The 24,638-nt window shown below is 39.9% G+C and overlaps 2 protein-coding genes across 8 annotated transcripts in view; both read right to left on the bottom strand.

The window, feature by feature from the left end:
* Positions 1-4,239: 4,239 nt before the first annotated feature.
* Positions 4,240-14,508, bottom strand: MTERF2 (mitochondrial transcription termination factor 2). Of its 6 annotated transcripts, XM_034987654.1 has the most exons (4): positions 12,726-14,508; positions 10,837-10,959; positions 8,677-8,783; positions 4,240-5,671 (listed from the first exon to the last, which is right to left on the bottom strand). In XM_034987654.1, the coding sequence occupies exon 4, from the start codon at positions 5,610-5,612 to the stop codon at positions 4,455-4,457; it is 1,158 nt and encodes a 385-aa protein (XP_034843545.1). In that variant the 5' UTR covers positions 5,613-5,671; positions 8,677-8,783; positions 10,837-10,959; positions 12,726-14,508; the 3' UTR covers positions 4,240-4,454. The 6 variants fall into 6 exon arrangements, with proteins under 6 accessions (XP_034843545.1, XP_034843541.1, XP_034843543.1 ...); XM_034987650.1 differs by lacking the exon at positions 8,677-8,783 and having other exon boundaries at positions 12,726-14,507; XM_034987652.1 differs by lacking the exon at positions 8,677-8,783 and having other exon boundaries at positions 10,837-10,946; positions 12,726-14,507.
* Positions 14,509-15,495: 987 nt separating this feature from the next.
* CRY1 (cryptochrome circadian regulator 1) overlaps positions 15,496-24,638 on the bottom strand; it is an 88,785-nt gene continuing 79,642 nt past the window's right edge. The window contains exons 11-13 of one of the 2 annotated variants that reach the window (XM_034987649.1): positions 18,358-18,429; positions 18,164-18,267; positions 15,496-15,648 (exon numbers count right to left, since the gene is read on the bottom strand). In XM_034987649.1, the coding sequence (XP_034843540.1) occupies positions 18,164-18,267; positions 18,358-18,429 (176 nt within the window). In that variant the 3' untranslated portion in view covers positions 15,496-15,648. Of the gene's footprint in view, positions 15,649-16,579; positions 17,221-18,163; positions 18,268-18,357; positions 18,430-24,638 lie in introns of those variants that run through there. The other variant, XM_034987648.1, reaches the window with a different exon arrangement.

Below are 24,638 nucleotides of genomic sequence, written 5' to 3'. Positions count from 1 at the left end.
CAGAAGTGACTCAAAGAGATGGGAAACAGTTGGAGGAAGGTAGAAAATGGATATATACTGGGTATCTATCTACTTACCTGCCAGGTGCTGTCCATACATTATCTGATTTAGTCAGTGCTGGGGAAGTACCTCTTTTTACAAATACGAAACAGGCTTTCCGTGTTAGCAATTTCCCATTATCACTTTTTTTTTTTTTTTTAAGATTTTATTTGAGAGAGAGAGAATGAGAGAGAGAGAGCACATAAGAGGGGTTAGGGTAGGGCGCCTGGGTGGCTCAGTCGTTAAGCGTCTGCCTTCGGCTCAGGTCATGATCCCAGGGTCCTGGGATCGAGCCCCACATCGGGCTCCCTGCTCCGCGGGAAGCCTGCTTCTCCCTCTCCCACTCCCCCTGCTTGTGTTCCCTCTCTTGCTGTGTCTCTGTCAAATAAATAAAATCTTAAAAAAAAAAAAAAGAGGGGTTAGGGTCAGAGGGAGAAGCAGACTCCCCGCCGAGCAGGGACCCCGATGCGAAACTCGATCCTGGGACCGCAGGATCATGACCTGAGCCGAAGGCAGTCGCTTAACCAACTGAGCCACCCAGGCGCCCCCCATTATCACTTTTGAATTCGAGTAAGTCACAACTTCTCCAGTTAATATCCGGAAACAGAAATGGGGCTACTCAGTAACCAGTACTTCATTCTGCTGTTGGCAGTCAGTGCTGACTATACGCTTGATTTCCCAGGCTAACTTGAGTTCCCTGGAAGTCTTATAGGTAATCATTTATTTTGGCAGCTAATTACATTTTGCCACAGGAATGAATTTAGTGTAAACTGTTGAAATAATTTTGTTATTAGAGCCTTTTTTTTCCATGGAGGAAATAAAATCTGACTCTAGTGTTTTATGTAAGGCTGTCTCTCCTTGCTATATTGTTGATTTTGAAGATTTCAAATTTTATTCTAGGAAGACAGAAATAAGAATGCAATTATGGAAAAAGGCAGAAAGGTTCAAGGGCTAAAAACTAATGGAATAGGATTTGGTCTAAGGGAAAATAAAGTCCGTAGACTATGTTTGGCCATGATGGCCAAATTTTCTAAAAATTTAATCTTGTCAGAGTAAGCTACACGTGTATTTCTATAACCGTGACTGCCTCTGGTTTTCCACGTCTGGACCTGAGCACAATTTTGCTGATGTACTGCCTAGGCTTTTTACAAATTAATGGCCACTCAACCCTGCCAAACTTTCTTATATACTCTCTTGTATGTTCATTTTCTTATTCCTCAAAACAACACTTCTCTTTCCAGCCCTCCTGCAGTACTCCCCTCCCATCCTACTGCCCTTTGTAAGAGGCAACCTGACAGCAACTCTCCTCTCACACCACTTACCCCATCACCCTGCCTGCATCCGTCCCCATGCTCTGTGGACCAGGACTACGATCTCTGCTCTGATCCCAAGTCAGTCCGCTATATCCTGCAGTTTTTCCATCTCATCCCTGTCTCTCTCCTGGGTCATATTCATCAGCATATAAACATGTTCTGGTATTTGCTTTCTTTAAAGAAAAATTATGCTTAATCTTACAACCATCATTTTCCTGCTTCCCTTCGCAGTATTTTTGAGAAACTTTATACAATCTCTGCATCTTACTCATCTCCTGTTCTAGAGACCCGCTCCAGTTTCCTTCTTACCTTTCTCGTTGCACCAGAATCGCTCGATAGGCCAACCAATGATTTCCTTTTTGCCAAATCCATTGGTCACTTATCTATATCTTAATTGACCATCCCATGGCATTCAATATTATTGGCCATGCCCTCTTTTCCCGGCAGACCTCTTTTGGTCAACTCCTTCCAGGTGTGGCCAGCCACTACTACAAATCTATAATTATTTCTGGGCAATCTCATTTAGAGTCGTAGCTTTTTTTAAAGATTTTATTTGACAGAGAGATAATGAGAGAGGGAACACAAGGAGGCTTCCCGCCAAGCAGGGAGCCTGATGCGGGGCTCGATCCCAGGACCCTGGGATCATGACCTGAGCCGAAGGCAGACGCTTGACGACTGAGCCACCCAGGCGCCCCTAGAGTCGTCATCATTGAAACACAGATGATCCCTGAATATCTATCTCCCGTTCTGACTTCTCACAGTTCCAGACTTTGCCATCTGCCTGTTTGACATCTCTGCTCAGATATTTAGTAGGCATCTCAAAATAAAATGAACTAGAACTAAGGTAACCATATAAATGTATAATCTGTTCCAAACTAGGCCACTCCTGAGAGTGGAAGATGAGCACACCACTGATAATTATGTCAGGACAACAAGCGAACTTTTCATAGCACATTTCATCTGGGATATAGACCCAAGTCGTCTTCCTCACCACCAGCTCTGGAACACCACTTTCTTTCCAAAGGTTCCGAAGGTTTCCCATCACACTTAGAACAAGATCCTGTTCCTTAGATGGACAGGTGACACTCATCCTGTCCCACTCTCCCTGACACTCAGTCCTGCCCCAGCTGTTGCTGCCTGCCATTCTTTTGCTCAAACAAACATTCCTGTTTAACTTTGGGTGACACCCTTTCTGTGCCTCCATCTCACTTGTGTAGCAGTAAATGGCGGTACCCAACTCTAAGGGTTCTAAGTACAGCATGCCTGGCAGTCAGTAGGTGCTACGTGGGAGTATCGTTCACTACCCTAAGGAACCAAACATTTGGATAGTGAGGGTTACTTGCATTTGCTTACTGAATAAAGACATGGCCTGCATTTCTAATAGGTTTTTCATTACTTAAGAAAAGGCCATGCACACGTAGGATACAGATGTTTGTCAGAGTCAACTGTCTGGTTGTGTATTTGTTACAAAATTCAAACTCCACAGCTGAAAGTGAGCCAGTCTTTATCTGTATAATGTTTATCTTGGACCAAGATTTAGAAGTAGAAACTTGGAATGCTACTAAAATCAGTACCAACCATCACACACTTTCCCGTTCAGAGCCAGACCTGGATTTTTAGAGTTTTCTAAAAAGCTGCTTACTTCAAATGTATATAAATTAGATCACTTCAGGAGCACCTGGGTGGCTCAGTCGTTAAGCGTCTGCCTTCGGCTCAAGTCATGATACCAGGGTCCTGGGATCGAGCCCTGCATTGGGCTCCCTGCTTGGCAGGAAGCCTGCTTTTCCCTCTGCCTCTGCTTGTGTTCCTGCTCTCGCTATCTGTCAAATAAATAAAATCTTAAAAAAAAAAATTAGGTCACTTCATATTTAAGGAATTTTACATAAAAATCCCTAAGTTTGTTGTTGGTACTCCTTTGGCATGTCAGGTAAGGATATGGCTTTTCTTTTTAAAAGACTATTTATTTGAGAGAGAGAGAGCATGCAAGAGGGGGACAGGGCAGAGGGAGAGACTATCCAAGCAGACTTCCTGCTGAGCATGGAGCCATGAGATCAGGACCTGAGCTGAATCCAAGAGTTGACACTCAACCTATTGAGCCGCCCAGGCACCCCACGGTGTGGCTTTAAAGCAATCCTTTTTCTATTCACAGGTTTGAACAAAGTCAGATCATAGTAAATCTGGGCTCTGTCACTTGGCAGGACTCTCTAAGCTTGTTTCCTCATCTATAAAATGGGGAAAGTAATGAATGCACATAAAAGAGTTCTATGAGATGAGATGGTCAGTTTTAAACTAACCACACAAGTAAGCTCTATTCTTTTTGAATGAGAAATACTTGGTTCTCAAAGGCACTCATTTATCCCAACCAAGAGATGAAATCAGCTTTTTCTAAAAAAAAAAAATGTATTGGAAGTTTTCTAATTTCACTTAACACTAAGCTACAGGATTCAGACCACAGTAGAATGGTGTTTCAGAGCTGGTGGTGAGGAAGATGACTTGGGTCTATATCCCAGATGAAATGTGCTATGTAAATAAAAACATATCCATACTTTGAATTAAGGGAATGCACTTGTCAATTTCTTAGAAATGATTCACTTATAAGGGGCACCTGGGTGGCTCAGTTGGTTGAGCGACTGCCTTCGGCTCAGGTCATGATCCTGGAGTCCCGGGATCGAGTCCCGCATCGGGCTCCCTGCTCGGCAGGGAGTCTGCTTCTCCCTCTGACCCTCCTCCCTCTCGTGCTCTCTGTCTCTCATTCTCTCTCTCGCAAATAAATAAATAAAATCTTTAAAAAAAAATTAAAAAAAAAAATTAAAAAAAAAAATGATTCACTTATAAAGTTATCACTCTGATGTGCCATTTACTAGTAGAGAAGTTTTTGACACAGCAGTTCAAGGTAAAAATTACCAACTTTATTTAAAATAAATGCAGTTTATAGTTTAAAATATAGCAAATGAGTCCGAGATTATCTACTCAGAGGTAACTTGGAGCTCATAAGCTACGCAGCTTCTTAAAAGTACTAGAGCCTATAAACTGCCTGACTCACTTAAGTCTTTGCCCCTCAGCTTCACCCTGCAATGCTAGAATGCAGCAGCAGTCCTCAAGTTACTCTTCCACATTCAATGGTGCCACCGGGTTAAATAATGGCCTTCCTTTTTTGGCCTGAATTGTGCCAAAGTTAGCCTCAAACTCTTCTTTTGTTCCATTTAGATTTACTAGATGTCCATCCTTCATTCTATAGCCTAGGGAATTCAGTTTCCTCATCCTGTACTGTACTATCTGTGGAGTTAATTCAAGCACCATTGGTGTCTCTTTTATCTGAGCTATGGAAATTCCTTCTTTCAGTAATCCCTGAATTCTCTCTTCCAAAACTGGAACAGAATAATATAAAATGGCAGGACATTTCAAAACTAATTGCTTCAGGTCACGATCTGTGCATTTAAAAGCATTTTTAGAGAAGGTAATGCTGTTCTGTATACTTTCTGGGCAAAGTTGAAAAAGAAATCCTTTCAGTTTGGATAGAAGCTGGAGAATTTCAGAGTTTGTGAAACCTTGCTCCTGGAGAAATTCTAGTGTTTCCTTTATAGCTGCAGAAGAATTTAGCAAAATAAATGGATTTTGGCTTAATAATTTCAGTAACCAAACTTTCACGTTGGCCTCGGAGCCACCTAAATTTAGATAACTCTCTTGGAGAATACCTATCATTTGCTTATTTTTCTCAATAGGATTATGAAAAATACTAGATGCAGTTGTCAAAAATCTGCTAATGACCACATTTCTGAGTCCCAACTCTTGAAAGAACTGAATGTTCAGCTTCTGGGTTTCCTGGTCCTTAACAGTAAAGAAAGATTCTGGAAACTGTTCTATTAATTTGACTAACTCTTGCTCGTTTTTGCAGACCAACTGCCAGAGTTCTCTCTGGGTGTTAAAAGTGGTTGGACTGCAGACAATTGCTTCTGGGCAGTGTTCCAAAATACTGGCTATAGCAGCTTCATTGGCACCTAGCAGTTGTAAAACATTTGCAATTTCCTCAACATAGGTTTCATCTTCAAAAAGTACCCATCCTTTTAATCTGCGTATTTTCCTGATATCCACTGAAAATTTATAGAGCTTTTCCACTGTTCTTTTATTTTCTTTGTTTGACTGACGATCAGTTGCATAGGTGAAGCATGCTAAAGAGGGTCTGTATTTTGAAGCTGAGAGCATCTTTCTGAAAGAACAAAGCCTGCAGGGCTGGGAGCTTATCAGCAATTTCCACAGCATGCCGGCAGTCCATTGGCTAATTCCCACTGTCCTGGGGACTCAGAATGTACTCAGCCTACCTGTAACAAAGAAAACACAGGTTTTAACATAAGGGGCATTGACTTTTAGAATGCAAAAATAAATCTGGGCTCTAAGCAGTAGACAGAAATAACATGGATTTAAATTAGACAGGAAAACTGAATTTTGCCAAAGTTAGCCTCAAACTTTTTGTGGAATATTATATATATACTCTTAAATAATTTATAAAGAAACTAACATACCTCTTCACAACTTAGACATCTTATACATTATAAACACATTGTCTATGTGAGCTTTGCCACAACCTTGTGAGGTAATTTCCATTTTACAGATCAGTAGCAAGCCCATGAAGAGTTCAAAGATCTCAAATGTTATTCTGACACAAATTCCCTTTCCTACAACTCTGTTATGTTTTTCTTTAGGAGACATATTTTACTTCTACACACACACACACACACACGGTTTTTAAATTTTTTTTAACATTTTACAAATTTATGTTTAGCTGAAGCAAACACTTATTGGGGAAGGGGAGTCATCTCTAATTTTATATTTTAGAGTAAATATTTCTGCTGAATAATTATCCAAAGTCAATTTATTTAAAATGAGTTAATAAGTATAAACTTGTTTTATGAGAATTATATGAAAATCTTTTTTATAAATCCAAAATTAAAGTCTTAGCCAGATAACGTGAGGAATGCTATGTGACTGCCCCAGTGGAGCAATGGGCAATCAAATTAAGTGGAATGGGGACCATACTTTTACAAGTCTAACCAGCTGTCCGCACTTGACAGCTTCAGGTCCCTAGAGATGGCTATACTGTGCCTAATGCATTATGGACTTCGGCACTATTTTCTTGTTATCTCTGGTAATGTAAACATGCCTAGTTTGTTGTTGTTATTGTTGTTTTATTTTAACATGTTATTTATTTAAGAGAGAGAGAATGAGAGAGACAGAGAGCATGAGAGCGGGGGAGGGCCAGAGGAAGAGGCAGACTGCCCTGCTGAGCAGGGAGCCAGATGCGGGACTCGATCCTGGGACTCGATCCTGGGACTCCAGGATCATGACCTGAGCCGAAGGCAGTTGCTTAACCAACTGAGCCACCCAGGCGTCCCGCCTAGTTTGTTGTTTTAACTTTTTTTTTTTTAAGACCATATTTGAGAGAGAGCATGCACAAACGGGGGAGGGGGATAGAAGCAGAGGAAGAGGGAGAAGCAGACTCCCCAGTGAGCAGGGAGCTGACAAGGGGTCGATCCCAGGACCCTGAGATCATGACCTGAGCCAAAGGCAGACGCTTAACCACTGAGCCACCCAGGCACCCCGTTTTAACTTTTAGTAGCTGAGAGTGTTAAGTGTCGCATCTCTGCCACAAAAGCATTAACTGTTTAGCTAGTCAATAGCCTTCCCTTATTACTTGTAGGTTTGAAGGAAAGTTGAAAAAAGCCATAATCCAATCTCTGCCCTTAATAATGCCATCACCATATATGTCAAGGACTTTTCACTTTCAAGCCTGTCCTAATGCAAATAAATTGCTATTCTCTAAGGAAAAATAACAAGTAACAATGTTCTCAGTTTGGTTTACCATTTGTAATAATAGCTCATTGTTAGTGCCCATGGTGTCCCAAATAATTGTAGGCACAGTTTGTTTTACTACTGGCGGTTCAACCAGAGTTTTGTTCATATAATTCCTAATACCAGTTTCCTTTAGAGGATTCCTAATTAAGCTATTTCAAAATTTCTAGGAGGACCATGGATTTTAACAGGAAGGAGGAGATACTACATAATGAGGATGGGTACATGCAGATCTAATCTGGAGCCCCATACTCCACAGTCTTGGGCCTCACATCTGTACCACATGCTGGAAGAAGCGTGGGCTCTGTCGCCAAAATGTCCATGCTCAGTCCTGGTTCTAATTTATGGGGTCATCTTGGGAAAGTTACTTAGCCTCAGATTAAGTCAGTAAACAAGTAGTGATTAGAACAGTACCTCACTGTAAATGTTCAGTAAGTATGACTACTAATAGTACCATCTGTAAAAGGGAAAGAAAGTACATAAACTTTACAGGGATACTGTGAGTCCAATACTTTGCACAGGTACCTAGTAAGCACTCAATAAACAGTAGCCATTACTAGGAAAACCTGGAGCTAAAATTCTTGTACTAATACAACTTTAGATTGTATTTTACACAGAAGTACATTATTTACAAAGAATAAGTGAAAATTGTGAAAACTATTTTAAATGCTTTGGTTGATCCAAATAACTGTTTATAAAAGCAATACTCTCACTAAAGGAAATTTGCCAAATTCTGAAAAGAATAAGGAAGTGGGGGGCGCTTGGGTGGTTCAGTTGGTTAAGAATAAGGAAGTGGAAGAGTCCTTCACAACTGTTCATATCTGATATACATGTCTGTTTTTTTCTGATTCTTGTCCCTTTTGTTGTAATTTTTATTTTTTAAAGATTTTTATTTATTTTTTTGACAGAGACACAGCGAGAGAGGGAACACAGGCAGGGGGAGTGGGAGAGGGAGAAGCAGGCTCCCCGCTGAGCGGGGAGCCTGATGCGGGGCTTGATCCCAGGACCCTGGGATCAGGACCTGAGCCGAAGGCAGACGCTTAACGATGAGCCACCCAGGCGCCCCTTGTTTTAATTTTTAAATACATAAAGCAAGGCTACCTTGTATATGAGAAATAGGGTCTTAAGCTCAGCCTACAGTTTGAAATTGTGAAGACGCAGAATTTTTCTTGAAAATGTCTTGAGCAGGCACCACACTAAATACTGACATAATGTCTTCCCAGCTGTCCCCACTTGACAGCTTCAGGTCCCTAGAGATGGCTATACTGTGCCTAATGCATTATGGACTTCGGCTAGCAGAGCAAGGGGCTCCTCGGCACTGAAGGAGATCCCGGTGTTTGGCTAAACACCAGATGAAGTTATTTGGGTTAGTGTGGGGGTTACACTACACAAAATGACAGGTTAAATGTTAGCACCACATGGACCACGGCAAGATGCTTCTGCCCAATGAGTCTGAGGGTAAAGCAGGCCGTCTCACATTTCCTGCTTACTCCAGGATGAACCATCATGTGCCCGGTGAGTTGTCCCACAATTAACGCTATCTTGCTCTTTCTTATTCTCTCTCTGATGAGCAAACACAGTGGACTGCAAAAGCGAAGAGCACAAATGTTGTGACTCCTCTATAATCAACACAAATTATATATACATTGATTTATTTTATGCACTCTAAGTATCTAAACTTGGCATCAAGAACACTATAAACATTTAAAATGAGTACATGACATATGACAGATACACTGTAATTCTGTAATTCATTCCCTAAGAATGAGTATTTGGGCTATTTGTAGTATTTGTAATATGCTGATTATCTGTCCACATTTCATCATTTTTAGGATGAATCCCAGAAGAATTACTGAAAAAGAGATGTGAGAACATTTTAAGAGCTAGGTTGTTAATTTACTATCCAGAAAAAAGATCTCAGTTGACCTTGTCACAAGCAGTATGACTGGTTCATCAGTTTTAATTCTGATATGTGAAAAATGAACACAATACTAATTTAACTCCATTTTCTTCTTTTAATGAGGCTGAGCTTAATGAATTATTCTGGCCATCTTTATTTCCTTTTGTGAGTTAACTATTCCTGCTTTTTTAAACAGGAATCTTCCTGTTTTTTAAAAACTGACTTATATAAATTCTTCATATATTAAAAAAAAAATCCTCGTTTTTGGATTTTCTCCAATTCTCTTTCAGTTGTAAATGGTATATTCCAGCATTACCAAAGTGGTTACATTTTTTTATTGTGGTAAGATATAAATTTTGCCATTTTTAGGTATATAATTCAGTGGCATTAAGTAAATTCACACAGTTGTACAACCTCTACCACTATTTCCAGAACTTTTTCATCACCCTAAACACAAACTCTGTTCCCATTAAACAATAACTCCCCATTCTTTCCTCCTCTCAGCCCCTGGTAACTTCTACTTTCTGTCTCTAGGAATTTGCCTATTCTTGGTACTTCATATAAGTGGTCATACAATATTTGTCCTGTTGCATTTGGCTTGTTTCACTCGGCATAACATCTTCAAAGTTCATACATAGTATAGCACATGTCAGAACAAAGTGGTTAATTTTAAGTGGGCAAGGGTCAAGGAAGTTTCCCTCTTCTTGATGATTCCTACTGCTTTTACGTACCACATGGTCAGACAAAAATTCATCCATATGTCCTTCTGTATTTTTGTTTGATTTTAAGAAGTTAGCTCCTTTAATTCACTTGAAATTTCTGTTGTGAGCTGAAAGTCTAAATAGATTATCAATAGTTTAGCTATCTCAAAGCACTGTTTTTGAGCAATCCTTTTCTTCCCTATGATTTGTGAGGTCTCCTTCACTATACATTAAATGTAGCTTTTGATTCTACCTAGCCTCTGTCCTCACTCTCCTGATATTTTGCAATTCCCTGAATGAGCCAGGAGGCTAATTTCTTTGCTGCAAACTCGGCTCCCTCTGCCAGACCATTCTAAAACAATCTCTGGGTCAATGCACTCTTGCATACCCCCCACAACGATGTCAAATCTCCTCAGCTTGGACCTCCAGCTTCTCCTGACCCCTACTCCACTCTCATCCAATGCTCTCACCTCTACTCTGTACAAAGAAAGGAGAGCAACTCATCACACCAAACTTATACCTTCTGCTATCTCCCCTTTCCTACAATTATACCTTTCAGCATCCAGGGTAATCCCTGCTTCTGTACTGATCCCAACCTCTCTGGCCTGAACACCTCCAGAGCCCTTTTTTCTCATATACTCACTCCTTCAGCTGTATCCTTCCCTCTGGGGCTCCCACCCTTCAGCTGAATGGATCTTCTCACTGCCACTCCAGCTAAAACCCTATTTTCTCTTACCCTCAGTTAATTCTTGCAGATCCTTCTTTCTCTCCAATTCCTCTCCTACTTATATAGATCCCAATAAAGACAATTCCCATGTGATTAGAGCCAATGAGGTCTGTTCGTTCCTGTCTCTTCTGACCTCTACAGCTTTCAGCATAGTCGACCACTTTCTCCATGAAATACTCTCTCACCTGATTTCCAGGACTTCCCACTCTCAGTTCTCTTCCCCCTCTTGCTACACTCTCACTTCCCTTTATCTATCTCCTTTGCAGGCTCATCTTCAAGGCTTGATTCTAGACCCTCTCCTCTTCTTACCTTACAGTTTCTCCTCAGAGATCCTGTCCTCATCCAGGGCTTCAGTTAATCACTTGGGCTTCTCTCCAACTTCTTCTCAAAATGTGATCTTGTCACCTCCCTGCAATAAACTTTTCAATGGCACTTTAGGATAAAGACATAAAACAAAATACAAATGCCTTACACCATGGTCTAAAAGGCCTCTCTGTCTGGGCTCTGTCACTACCCGAATCTGTGCCCATCTGCCCCACCCCCAACCCCACCAGCCACACCAGTTCTTTTCAGTCCCTGGTGTTCTGCCTGTGCCCACCACAGGATCTTTGAAGGCTAAGGGCTGTTCCCCATGCCCAAAGTGGCCCTAACTCCTAGGTCTGAGGGTCACTCTCTCAGGGAAACTTCCCTGACCATCTTGAATAGACTAAGTCTCCTGTCCCCATTACAGGCTCTCATGGCACCAGGACTGCTCCTCTGTGCCACCTGTCATAGCCGCAGCTGTTCATGTGTTGTTTCTGTCTCACCCTCCAGGAGGGCAGAGACTCATCACCACCATGTTCCAATGAATTGCTTCCCTACCCTTCACTTCACTGGCATTGCTGACTCTAGGAGGCATTCCTGGACAAGGATGATCTTTGTGTGTGCTCTTCCACTGCATCTTGCTCTTAACCTTACTGTAGCACTTAACCTCCTGTAAAGTTCTTCATCCATTCAACTAGTGGTTTTTCTTTTTTCTTTTTAAGCTCATGCTGTGTTGTCAGGCATTAGGTTAGATACTAGCTGTTCCGCCACAATGTTTCTTCCTAACTTTGGATCACAGACCCACTGGAGAACCTGGCAAGAGCCACAGAGTCTCTTTCCAAAAAGAAAAAAAGAAAAGACCTGTACTCATAACATTTGCAAAAGATTTTACCAGGATTCATGGGCACCCTGCAGCCCAGCTGTAAACAACCTGTACTAGATTGCAAGCACTGGGAGGGCAGGGTCTGAGTTCTGTTCTTCTCTGTCCCTTGTACCCAGCAAAGAACTTGGTCCACAGAGGAACAAAATAAGTATTTGTCAACTGAAACTGAATGAACAAATCCAGTTCATGAGGCAGCCTAAGGTAGTGTGTAAAACTGTGGTCTGTATGGACTTAATTCCTGGTCATTGGTTGTGTTGTGACGTGGGAAAGTCACATCATCTCTCTGTGCCTCAGCTGGAGTGTCAGGAAAACAGGGATACTACATTCTGGGTGACTGTGAAGACTACATTGAGTTAATACCATAACCACTTACAGAGTAGTCAGAAAAGTTATTAAATCACCACAAAAACCCATTTTAAAGATGAGAAAACAGATGCAGGTAAAATAACCTGCCCAAGGTTGCTCAGCTAACAGGGCAGACCTTGGATTCAAACCCAACAACTTGGCTCCAGAGTACAGCTCTTACCCTGTGCCCTACACAGCAATGCTCTGGGCAAATGTTTGTTAAATCACAATGTGGTCTATTCCCAGATACTTCATGCTTCTTAAGCATTCCTAAGGAGGTAAGTTCACTTCTGGAATATGCACAGTTTTCGTACTTAATACAGTCTGCTCTACAACATCAGTAATAATTCAATTAAGTTCTACTTTTATAACATGTATGATCTGCTGACAGTTTCAAATTAACCCTAATGTTTATAAATAAGTAAAAAATGAGGACCGAAGGAAGATCTCGGGGAATGATTGACAGCCACACATCCATCTTGTGGGGCCGGCGCTTGTCCAGAGGAACTTCTGACCTCCGGCGCCTGGGCATCTGCCCAGGCCAGGGAGGCTGAGCAGCTGGCGGGGAGTCCTGTTTCTCGGTGCGCGACCCCAGACCCCTGCCTGTCGGCCGCTCTGTTGCTGGTGAGGATCCCCCCCCGGGGGCCGAGAAAGGGGTGCGACTCACCTGTCCACTCCGCTCAAGACGCACTGAGTCCCGGGTCCCTGGCCCCGTCCTTCCTCCCTCCCCCCCGCCGAGGTTCCCCGTGGCCTGCCGTCTTCCCGAGGCCTGGGAAGAGGGGTCAATGTCCCAAGACTAGGGTGCCAACAGGGCCGCTAATTTCTCCCAGCACTGCTGTCCCGGCCCCCTGCCCTCTACCCGCAGCCAATCACGGCACAGGACACCCGTGAGCCCGCAGACGTACGCCCCCTCAGTCCCAACTCAGCCAATCAAAGTGCGGGACGCAGGCCACGCGACCCTCACGCAAGGCGGGGCTGCGCGACGGAGGCGGGCCAGCGTGGGAATCAGCTTTCCCGGAAACAGCCGGGTGCAGCAATTATTGAGCCTGGCGTTTTCACACCCTTTCCTTGCCAGCAAGTTCCGGTCGTTTTGTCCCTTGGGGAATGTCACTAGCCCATAAGAGAAAACGTAAAAGTAACTCAGAAACCGCTGTATCTTGAAGCTATAGCCATTCAGAATTCCCCAAATAATTCGATAGGTAAAGAACTAATTTACAAAAAAAAAAAAAAAAAAAAAGTAGTTCAAAAAACAAAACACCTCTTTGGAACATAGCTAGCCTTACTGCTACTCCTCCCACCCGCCCCCAGTAGTGAGCGACTGTGTCTGATATGTCTTTAAAAGCCTCCCCCTGCCACTTTCGCCTAAATACTTGCCTTTTCCGATAAACTGTCCAGTGGTTTACATTCTAATTATTACCAGTGATGCCAACCTCATAAACTAATTTCTCCTTAAAGCCAGTCCAATGTCTATCCCATTTATTCTTATATTTATCTATCAACCAACAAATACTTATGGTATGCCTATTAAGTTCCAAGCATGTGAAACAGCAATGAGAAGACAGCAGTGGACAAGACAAGGGGGAATAAAGTACATTCCCGGTCCTGATGGAGTTTACATGTAGGACAGCGAAGGACAAAGACATTAACAACCAATAACATGATTAATCCCAACTAGAGTTAAATGTTTCCAAAGACAGGGTGCCCTGACCCTGCCTAGTTGTCCTATGCTCCTGTATAGAGTTGGGAGTCGGGAAAGCTGTGATTTTCCCAGCCTGGAGATCTCTCCCTTCATGAGTTTCATAGCACACTGTGCACAGTTCTAACAGCCTGAACACACACCACCGTAATTCTTCCAGACTGCCCTCTCACTTTGTGAACTCCTTGTGGAAACTTATGGATTTATTTTCCTATGAACAGTATCTGGCACATTATAGGAACCCAGGAAATGCTAATTGGAGCCTAGCCTTAATATTCAGTTTGTGCTCAATAGGCTTTTTGAGATGGACTGACATTTGCACTTTAATTACACTGAGCAGCAGCAAGAATCCTAGCTCTTTATCGCAAGATCAACTCTGATTTCCAGGACATTCTAAAATTAAATGAGTAGCTCATGTATATGAGGCTAGGGCTGCTTGTCCAGTGACCCTTCTCCTTCTGAGTTATCCTTATATAAAAATCCTATTATTCATGGCTTTACTGAACACTTTTTCCTGCAATTCAAGGATCTGGGACCTGGATTAACCAAAATGTTTCACTGCATTAGGAAAAGGGAATTAGAGTAGGATACAGACAAGGGAAGGCAGTCAAGGAATGTAAACTCAAGCACTTTAGAACTGCATGCTGCAATCACTGGTCAGGAGGAAGGGAGCAGACATGTACACTAGGGTGCTGGCAGCTTAGCTTGTACAAGGGCTCCACATAGTTGTATAAGAAATGGTAATACATATGATCATGTGCATTGTAATCAAAACTTGAAACTGACCAAGTCAGCTATGCCAACTGTATTAAATAAAGGCTACCTAAAGTTTTTTCCATTCCAAGTATTTAGTGAATTTCTAGGACCACACAATCAGAAAAAAAGCACTTGGATGGAGAAATGGAAAAAAGAAGCCAGTATTATGGATATTACCTATAAGAAAATTACAAACATGTTTGAAATTGTGGGAAGATCCTGAAGTTTCTAGTACTTAAGAGATGTATTAAAAATATATTGTTATGGGCTGCATGGGTGGCTCAGTCGGTTAAGCTTCTGCCTTCAGCTCAGGTCATGATCTCAGGGTCCTGGGATCAAGCCCCATGTCGGGATCCCTGCTCAGCGGGGAGTCTGCTTCTCCCTCTCCCTCTGCTGTTCCCCCTGCTTGTGCTCTCTCTCAAATAAATAAATAAAATCTTTAAAAAAATATACTGTTATCAGTCTTTTATATCCCAATTTTACTAATTTATTTCAAGTGAATGTAAAAGCATAAAAACTTTGCATGTGTTCTTTCAAAAGTTTGGTTTCCTCAACTCAATTTTTCCAAGTTGCAGAACAGAACAGGTTTTGTTAATAAGATTTCAAGATACATTTCCTGAATGAATATAAGGTCTTAAATCCCTCAGCCACCAGCAGGGTTTTCAGAAACTAACCCTTCTGGTTAGGGGAAAACACTGTATTCAAATATCTGCTTACCTGAAATACACTAATACCTGTCTTTCCCTTTCAGTGATTCTTTTTAGTTACAATTTAGACCGAACTGAAAAAGCTTTCCAAAAAACCCCCTAAAAGCCCAAATCCCCCTACATTTAAAAGTAAAGTATCAGTGTCTATGCTGAAACAATGTTCTTTTACTAAAATATTTATTCACATTGAAACTGAATCTTTTAGGGGCGCCTGGATGGCTCAGTCTGTTAGGTGTCCGTCTTGATCTCTGCTCAGGTCTTGATCTCAGGCCCATGAGTTCAAGCCCCACATTTGGCTCCACACTGGGCGTGGAGCCTACTTAAAAACAAAAAAAACCTGAATCTTTTATTCCCCTGGATGATGATGGCAAATCCCAGGTCTATGAATTTCTCAATGCTGTACAGTACAATCAGGTCCAAAGAGTAGGTTGCTAAATAGAAGCATCATGAAAAACAATTAAAATATCACTCCTTATTAACAGTGGTGAAAGAAGATAAAACATATTTTTTTTCTTTTCTCAGTAATGGAACTTATCAATCAGTGTTAATTCATTATTCAGGATGCTTTTTAAAATGGGTATCATATAAAAAATATGTTACTGTTTTTGCATTTTAGACTCAAATTATTCTTAAGTTACCTTTAAATACAATTATCACACTGAACATCTATCACAACTAAGAGTGGGAAAATAAACAAAAACCACTGGTTATAATTCCAAAAGGAAAAAACTAGCCTACGAGAGACAGGAATGGGATAATAATAGTAATGAGAACAACAACAGCTAACCACAGCTGTGGCATACAGTTAGGCAGACTATGCACTGCACAGTCCAGGGAGCTATAAAGCATGGCAGCCCTGCAGCTAACACTTATTGACTAATCTGCCACATGCCAGGCACTGTTATGAGCATTTCATATGTAGTATAAAGCAGATACTACTCTCATCCCTATATCATAAATAAGAAAAAAAAGGCACAGAAGGTTAATAACTTGCCCAAGATCTCAAATGAGTGGCAGAGCCAGGCCTTTGACTCCAGAGCTCACATTATTAACTGTAGTGACTAACTCATAGTGTTAAGCCCCATTATCTGAAATAACCTCTTTGGTTTTAAATCTTTCTTGCAGATAGGTATGATAAAAAGTATAAAGCATTTGGAAGTTAGTAATCTTATTTGGAATAATTTTGAAAAATACTATATTACTAAATAAATGGGAGCTGTTCCTTCATCCAGAATGGTTACATGTGGTTTATAGACTCTGTCTCTGATTTGTAATCACATCTCACAGAACAATGCTCTCCCCCTTAACTAAAACAAAAACTTAAAAAGAAAAGAAAAAACAACCACCACCAAGTACACAAGATTCCATATATGCATATACTTTAATAACAAGGTCACTTAGCTGTAAATGAACAAAGGGAGACAAAGAGAACTTAACACATGATACTTCCACAGATTTGGGTCAAAACAGGCATACATGAAGATTTAAAACATATACTGTCTATGTTAACAGAGGCTATAACTACCAATTTTGATTGTGCACATTTTCTAAAACATTATTATCAAAGACTGTAAAGCTAGATCAAACAATAATTATCAAGAAAATTTTGCTCTAAAATTTTAACAAAGTCTTTTAAGAAAGTCTAAAAACCTATTTTCCCACATTGACTCTCGAAACTTTTTTATATCAGAATATCAGTTTGCCACTTTAACTTTTACCATACATGAAAAATTATCAAAAATATATGGGTGGGTCTATATTAATTGTGAGTATTTATATTTACATTAAGCAAAACTTTTACCAAGTTATTTATATACAAATTACCATTTGTCCTATGTGAAATTCATTAGAAAGTTTAAAACTATAGAAATGTCATTAGAAACAATGCATTTCAAAATGTAACTGCTTTCCATCAATGAAGAACATTTTAAAATAATTTAACTGAAAAAAGTAGTGAACTCCCCACCAATTTCAGCTGCAACAGTATTCCTCCTGAATGTTTTCTGTGATTTAAGGGGGAAAAAAAAAAACTGGGTAAAGTTTGACTGCAAGGAATTAAATGATAAAAATTTGATGAGTGTTTACTGATCTTCAACAAATGTACAGTCTAATTAGGGTTGGTGCTAAAAAAACCCAGCAATTTTTTTAAACTTTTACTTTTTATTATTGCTGTTCATATATATATTACTACTGAAGTATAACTGACAGACAATATTATATTAAGTTTCAGGTGTACATCATACTGATTCAACAATTCAATATGTTACTCAATGCTCAACATGATAAATACAGTTAGCAGTAATTTAAAAATTGCAAACAGTTTAAGATAACTGAAGAAACATGTCTTTTAAAACTGGTAAATGTACTGTTTTAGATACTTTTCATATAAACTTAAATCATAAAATAGTATCCCACATCCAATTCAACTGAATATAGCCATGGCTTTTTGATACCTCTAAAAAGGGCCAATATTAAAAAAAATTGAACTATTCCTGAACTGGAAAGAATTTAGATTTCAGAAGTATCACAACAGACAAAAGAAACTTATAAACATTTAAGAGGCAAAGATTTGGGGAAAAGTTCATAAAGAGATTATGTTAATACCACTAAAATAAAAAGTCACTTTAATTGTTTTAAACTCATGGTCACATAGTAAGGAGTTGAAAAAGAGTTTTTTCTGAGAAAAAACTTGAGCACAACATTATTACTTTTTCAGATTTAAAGATCATCAATTAAGATGACCATAAAACTAAGTGCAGCAATTTGTCCAGCAGAGATGAACTTCTCTTATCTAAGAATTAACTGATTTTGTAACAATCACTGAAAAATTTAAGCCTCAGTTTCTCTAGTTTGAAAAAAAATGATTAGCTCCATTTTGGAAATTGTCTTAATTTATGTTGATCACACAATACACTAAAACAAGAAATAAAGGTATAAAATATTTACCTAATTAGTGCTCTGTCGCTGGACCTTAGGACCAATACTCTGCGTGTCCTCTTCCTCGCTAGGACGTTTCCCAGTGCTGAGACCAGTGCCCATGGAGCTTCTTCCTACATATTTAAAAAAATGTATTTTTTTTAAGTGTATGTTTAATATAGGAATGGTAAAAAGAACAGTATGCTCAAATGCTTCATTCTTACCTTGCTTTAATAGATGAGTTTGCTGACTGTCTCCATGAGCATAATGTAAAATACCACTCCCTTGAGAGCAACCTGTTAGTATTTAAAAATACTTAAATTACTTAAATTTACTTAAAATTTAGTAAAATTACTTAAATCCCAAGTCATATGTATTAAGACTACAAATCTAATTTTTAGTTAACAGTATTAAGGGCATTTATGCTTTTTAGGACTAAACCTCAATCCTTCATATGAGCCAAAAATCACATGCCCAAATCAGGAAAATTTAAACATAGGGTCATAGAAATGTTGACTTTTGGTTCAAAGGCAAAATCACTGATAATCATTTTCTAAAAAACATTCCTTTACTGAATAACAATTAGACACTTGGAAGCAAAATATAGAGCGACAGTGGGATATATATCCTCCTTTCACCTCTTGTCCCTTTATTCCACATTCTTCCCTCAGTGCCTGTCCAAAACATATGTCCTTGGAGAGAAGTGAATGAGGGTCTGCCAGATGAGAATTAAACAATTCAAATCATACAAAGAGGAGGAAATACAATGTGGCAGTTACCTAGCCTAAGCAATTACATTAACCCTTCTAAAAAGAAACAATGTTACAGGAGAATGGGTTGGCACAGAAAGTAGGTTCTAGAGAAACATTTTTGTCAGTGTGTCCAGATTATGGACAAATATGAACATTCTAGCTCCTACAGAGAAGTCACCTAATGGTCTGAACAAGGCAATCTACTTATTTTTTATTGTAATTTCATGCTCATCAAGTTCCTCTGGATAAAGAATTCAGCTTTTCAGGTACTCAAAATTGGGAAAGTGAATGCCCTGATCAGGGATGAGGGCTTCCATCACTGGAAAGGGATACCTCCACCATAAATAATAAACTAGTGTTCCCTGTTGATACATATTTTTTATTTTATTTTTATTTTTATTTTTTTTAAAGATTTTATTTATTTATTTGAGAGAGAGAGAATGAGAGAGAGCACATGAGAGGGGGGAGGGTCGGAGGGAGAAGCAGACTCCCTGCAGAGCAGGGAGCCCGATGTGGGACTCGATCCAGGGACTCCAGGATCATGACCTGAGCCGAAGGCAGTCGCTTAACCAACTGAGCCACCCAGGCGCCCGATACATATTTTTTAAAGATTTTATTTGTCAGAGAGAGAGGGGGGAGAGAAAGAGAGGGAGAGGGCACAAGGAGGGAGAGTGGCAGGCAGAGGTAGAAGCAGGCTCCCCCGTTGAGCAAGGAGCCCGACGCGGGACTCAATTCCAGGACCCTGGGATCATGACCTGAGCCGAAGGCAGACGCTTAACCGACTGAGCCACCCAGGCGACCCTGATTATTTTTTTTTTAAGATTTTATTTATTTATTTGACAGAGAGAGACATCACAAGTAGGCAGACAGGCAGAGGGAGAGGGAGAAGCAGGCTCCCCGCTAGGCAGGGAGCCCGATGTGGGGCTCGATCCCAGGACCCTGGGATCATGACCTGAGCCGAAGGCAGATGCTTAACCGACTGAGCCACCCAGGCGCCCCCCTGATATTTTAAATCACATGGTTGGTGTGTGTGTGTGTGTGTGTGTGTAATTATGTATGTATGGATGGATGGATGGATGGATTGATTTAGGGGGTAGTGCAGAGGGTGAGAGAGAATCTTAAGCAGGCTCCACAACCAGTGTGGAACCTGATGCAGGGCTCAATCTCATGACCCTGAGATCATGACCTGAGCCAAAATCAAGAATCAGATGCTTAACTGACTGAGCCACCCAAGCGCCCCTAAATCACATGAGTTTTAAACTTCTAGTCTGCCAGTCACAGGATGGTCACCTCTAATTATACTAAAAACACTCAGTTCTTGGACTTGTTGAAGGTCAGATTCTGGACTATAGCAAATTCACCACTGAATGGTGCTATTCCTGGTTTTACCATCAGCAGGGCTTCCCCTAATAGTGATAATTGTTGTCTTGCATTATTGTACAAGATTATTTAAAACTTCACACAACAATGTGAACGTACTTAATTCCACTGAATTGTACATTTAAAATGGTTAAATGCTGGGCGCCTGGGTGGCTCAGTTGGTTAAGCGACTGCCTTCGGCTCAGGTCATGATCCTGGAGTCCCGGGATCGAGTCCCACATCGGGCTCCCTGCTCGGCAGGGAGTCTGCTTCTCCCTCTGACCCTAACCCCTCTCATGTGCTCTCTCTCATTCTCTCTCTCAAATAAATAAATAAAATCTTTAAAAAATAAAATAAAATAAAATGGTTAAATGCTAAGTTTTATGTTTACATATATTTTGCTATCAAGAAAACTTCAACAGGGGCGCTTGGGTGGCTCTGTCGGTTGAGCATTGGACTCTTGGTTTCTGCTCCAGTCATGATCTCAGGATTGAGCCCTACATCAGGCTCCCCACTCAGCAGGGAGTCTGCTTGGGATTCCTTCCATCTCCCTCTGTCCCTCCCCCTGATCACATACACACTCTCTCTAAAATAAATAAATTAAAAAGAAAGAAAGAAAGGAAACTTCAACAAATACATTTTTGATTATCGTATTTAGTCATACCTTATACATTTGTTGAGTGCTCCTTTATGCTAGAGATTATACTAGGTACTAGGGATACAAATATTACTAAGACATGAAGTCTTGTCTTCAAGGGGCTCACAGTCCAAGTAGAAGGTGACAGATACATAAAATCACTAAGTACAACTAAATGTTATTATAATGGCTCTGGGATGGAAGTTGTTACAGCATACAGTGAGGACAATGAGGAAGGAAAAGTCAATTTTACTGGAAGATTCAGAGGTAGGTTAAATCACAGACTAGTCACCTCATTTTCTCAACTTCATCAATTTTCTTCCTCTTCCAGTTCTAAGATAAATGAGAATAATCTCATAAAAAAAATATTGAGTGAAAGCAGCCAGATACAAAAAACAAACTACAGGATTCTATAAAGTTCAAAAATGGGCAAAAAATTATAGTATTAGAAATCAGGAGAATGATTACTTTTAAAGATGAGAGGGTAAATTAATAAGCTCAATAAATACATTCAGAATTTCCTTAAGATAGCAGTTTATTTCTTTAGAGTTAAATGATAAGCAGGCACTTAGAATCTTCCTGTGGCCCTAAATAAATGAATATCTCAACTGCCTATAACTTCCCCATAAAAATGCAGTAAATTGGGGCACCTGGGTGGCTCAGTCATCAAGCATCTGCCTTTGGCTCAGGTCATGATCCCAGGGTCCTGGGATCGAGCTCCACATAGGGCTCCCTGCTCAGTGGGGAGCCTGCTTCTCCCTCCCCCTGCTTGTGCATGCTCTCTCTCTCTCTCAAATACAGATTTTATTTATTTGAGAGAGAGAGACAGAGATAGCGACAGAGATAGCGAGAAGACAGCATGAGCGGGGAGGAGAGGGAGAGCAGGAAGCCTGATGGGGTTCAATTCCAGGACCCTGGAACCATGACCTGAGCCAAAGGCAGACGCTTAACTGACAGAGCCACCCAGGTGTCCCAAATAAATAAAATGTTTTAAAAAAATTCTAACTCTAAGCTACTGTGGGGGGAAAATGCATAGAAAAGATATTCAAAGGAAATACACAAAAATTTAATAGTAACTATCTCTACTGGGTGGAATTGTGGGTGATTTTTATTTTTCGTTTTGATTTTTCTGAATTTCCTAAATTGTATATAGTGAATAGGGTTTTTTTTTAAGCAGTTTTGAGGTATAATTTACATAACATAAAATTCACCTGTTTTAAGTATACAGTTCAATAAATTTTAGTAAATTTGCAGAGTTGTGTAATCATTTGCACAATCCAGTTTTAGAACATTTTCATGCCCATTGCATTCATTCTCATTCCTACCCCTAAACCTAAGGTAACCATTAACTTACTTTAAAGAAATGCCTTTTCTAGATAGTTCATATAAATGGAATTGTGCAGTATGTGGTCTTTTATGTCTGTATTTTTGAGGTCTATCCATGTTGTAGCATGTACCAGCATTTTATTCCTTCTTATGGATTAATATTCCATTGAATGGATGTGCCACATTTTGACTATTATAAATAAAGCTATCATAAACATTCTTATGATTCTTAAGTCTTTGTGTAGATATATTTTCATTTCTTTTGGATAGATACTTAGGAATGAAATTTCTGGGTTATATGTTAAATTTATGTTTAGCTTTTAAGAAACTGCCAACCTGTTTCCCAAAGTAGCTGTACCATTTTACAGACCACCTCTCAACAACATATGAGAGTTCCAGTCTCTTCACATCCTCCATAACACTTGTTATCGTCTGTCATTTTTTAGGTACTTGAGTGGGTACAGATAACAAACTCACCCCAGTTTGTCTGGGATTTTTCAAGTATTAGCACTGCAAGTCTCATGTCTCAGGAAACCCCTCAATCCTAGGTACTCAGTGATAGTTGGTTACCCTCAGTGGGAAGTCTCTTAGTGGTTTTGATTTGCATTTCCCTAAGGACTAATAATGCTGAATGGGTATTTTTAATAGAAAAAAAATAAATACAAACATATTACTATCGTAAATAGATTGTGATTTTATTATAAGAACAAAAATACTTCAAGTCATCTGTGTACAAGTTATAAAGAATCTTGCCCTTTGATATGCCTTCTGAGACACTGTAAAATAAAAGTCTACAAACAGGATAAGTAGAGGGCATAAAGGGATATGCTTCAGAAATATCCAAGTCCTTTCAAATGGAACAGAAACTAGAGGGAAGAGAAATGCTTAATAGCATAGTCCAAATCCTCAGGATCTTTCCATAATCACTCCCATTTCCAGGTCCACAATGCTTTCTCCTTCATCTGCCTACCCAAATGCTACCCATCCCACCATCTTCCAAGAAAACTTCTGTAGTTCTTTCAGCTCTCAATGACTGTTTCTTTTCTTATTGCATATGGAAGCAGCATCTTACAATTTATAATTTTTTCATTTGTGTTTCTCTTCCCCCCATTTACACTTGAAAGCCTCACAGCACCTAACTACAGAGTGTGTTACAGGCAACTATTTACATGATTAGAGTACTTCAAGATTTATTAATCCTATTATATGATAAAATATCATGTGTATTTGTAAAGCAAAATTATTCCAATTTAACTTGCTACCATGGTTAGTTTTTGCAGATAACTCCAAATAATGAATACAGATTTGAGTGGACCAAGAAGCAGTATGCACCATCACTATCCATTAGTTGGGTATCTGGAACCTGTTGCTTCCTACCGTTCTGTTACCTGCCTGTTATTTATGTGCTTCACAGAACTTCTATCCCTCAAATTCATGTATGGACAAAGGAAGCAGGCTGTGAACTGAACAAGAGATCTGACAAAACTATTGAACTGATACCCTGATGAAGTTCAAAATGTAGCTCTGAGAAGAACAGAAGAAGAAGTATACTGCCATCACTGACCTACTACTAGACCGCTAAGTGAGACACGTTCCAGTAAAAAAATGCTTTATCTTATAAACACTATATATGGCATTACATTTGCAGGGGAGGCCCAATAAGAACTTTTGAACTAGTCAGACCTGGATCTGAATCTTAGCTCAACTACTTACTAACTGTGGGATCTTGATTAAGTTACCTAACCTTTCTTGGCCAATTTCCACCACTACCTCCCCAGATTATTGTGAGAATGTGGCAAAAATCCCCCTGTACTGGGCATAAAGTAGATAGTCAAAATGTGAGTGCTTTGTTCCTTTCTCCTTAATCTAATTGTTGGAGTAAAAAAATATATGCTCTCAAAAGGATACAAAGTATTTCTGAATAAGAAAGGTTCAATTTTTTAAAGGTTTTGTTCTTAATATCAATTTTAAACGTGACTTTTTGGAAAAAAAATAAGCATTCCTCAAATGCTGCCTTGTTTTTAATCAAATTAATTAGCCTCATGCTATTTTGGTTAGAACCTTTGCAAACGTATACAATGATTCAAATTTCCAGTACTGGCTTCTTGACATTATTAATATCATACATTAAGAATATATGTGGCGGGCGCCTGGGTGGCTCAGTTGGTTAAGCGACTGCCTTCAGCTCAGGTCATGATCCCAGGGTCCTGGGATTGAGTCCCGCATCAGGCTCCCTGCTCTGCGGGGAGCCTGCTTCTCCCTCTCCCACTCCCCCTGCTTGTGTTCCCTCTCTCGCTGTGTCTCTCTCTGTCAAATAAATAAATAAAATCTTTAAAAAAAAAAAAAAAAAGAATATATGTGGCAACTAAGTATATATCATATGGAAAATCACTACAAACAAGACTGGAAGGAAAAATTCATGTGCAAAAAG

The sequence above is a fragment of the Mirounga leonina genome, unplaced genomic scaffold (genome assembly GCF_011800145.1).
Source record: "Mirounga leonina isolate KUSES-001 unplaced genomic scaffold, KU_Mleo_1.0 Mir_418, whole genome shotgun sequence".
Lineage (NCBI taxonomy): Eukaryota > Metazoa > Chordata > Mammalia > Carnivora > Phocidae > Mirounga > Mirounga leonina.
The sequence above is the reverse complement of the archived record's forward strand: the minus strand, read 5'-3'. Positions and strand labels throughout refer to the sequence as shown.

What these genes read in the sequence shown, in the direction of transcription:
- MTERF2 (XM_034987654.1), bottom strand. Translation starts at nt 5,612, where the DNA reads ATGCTGTGGAAATTGCTGATAAGCTCCCAGCCCTGCAGGCTTTGTTCT.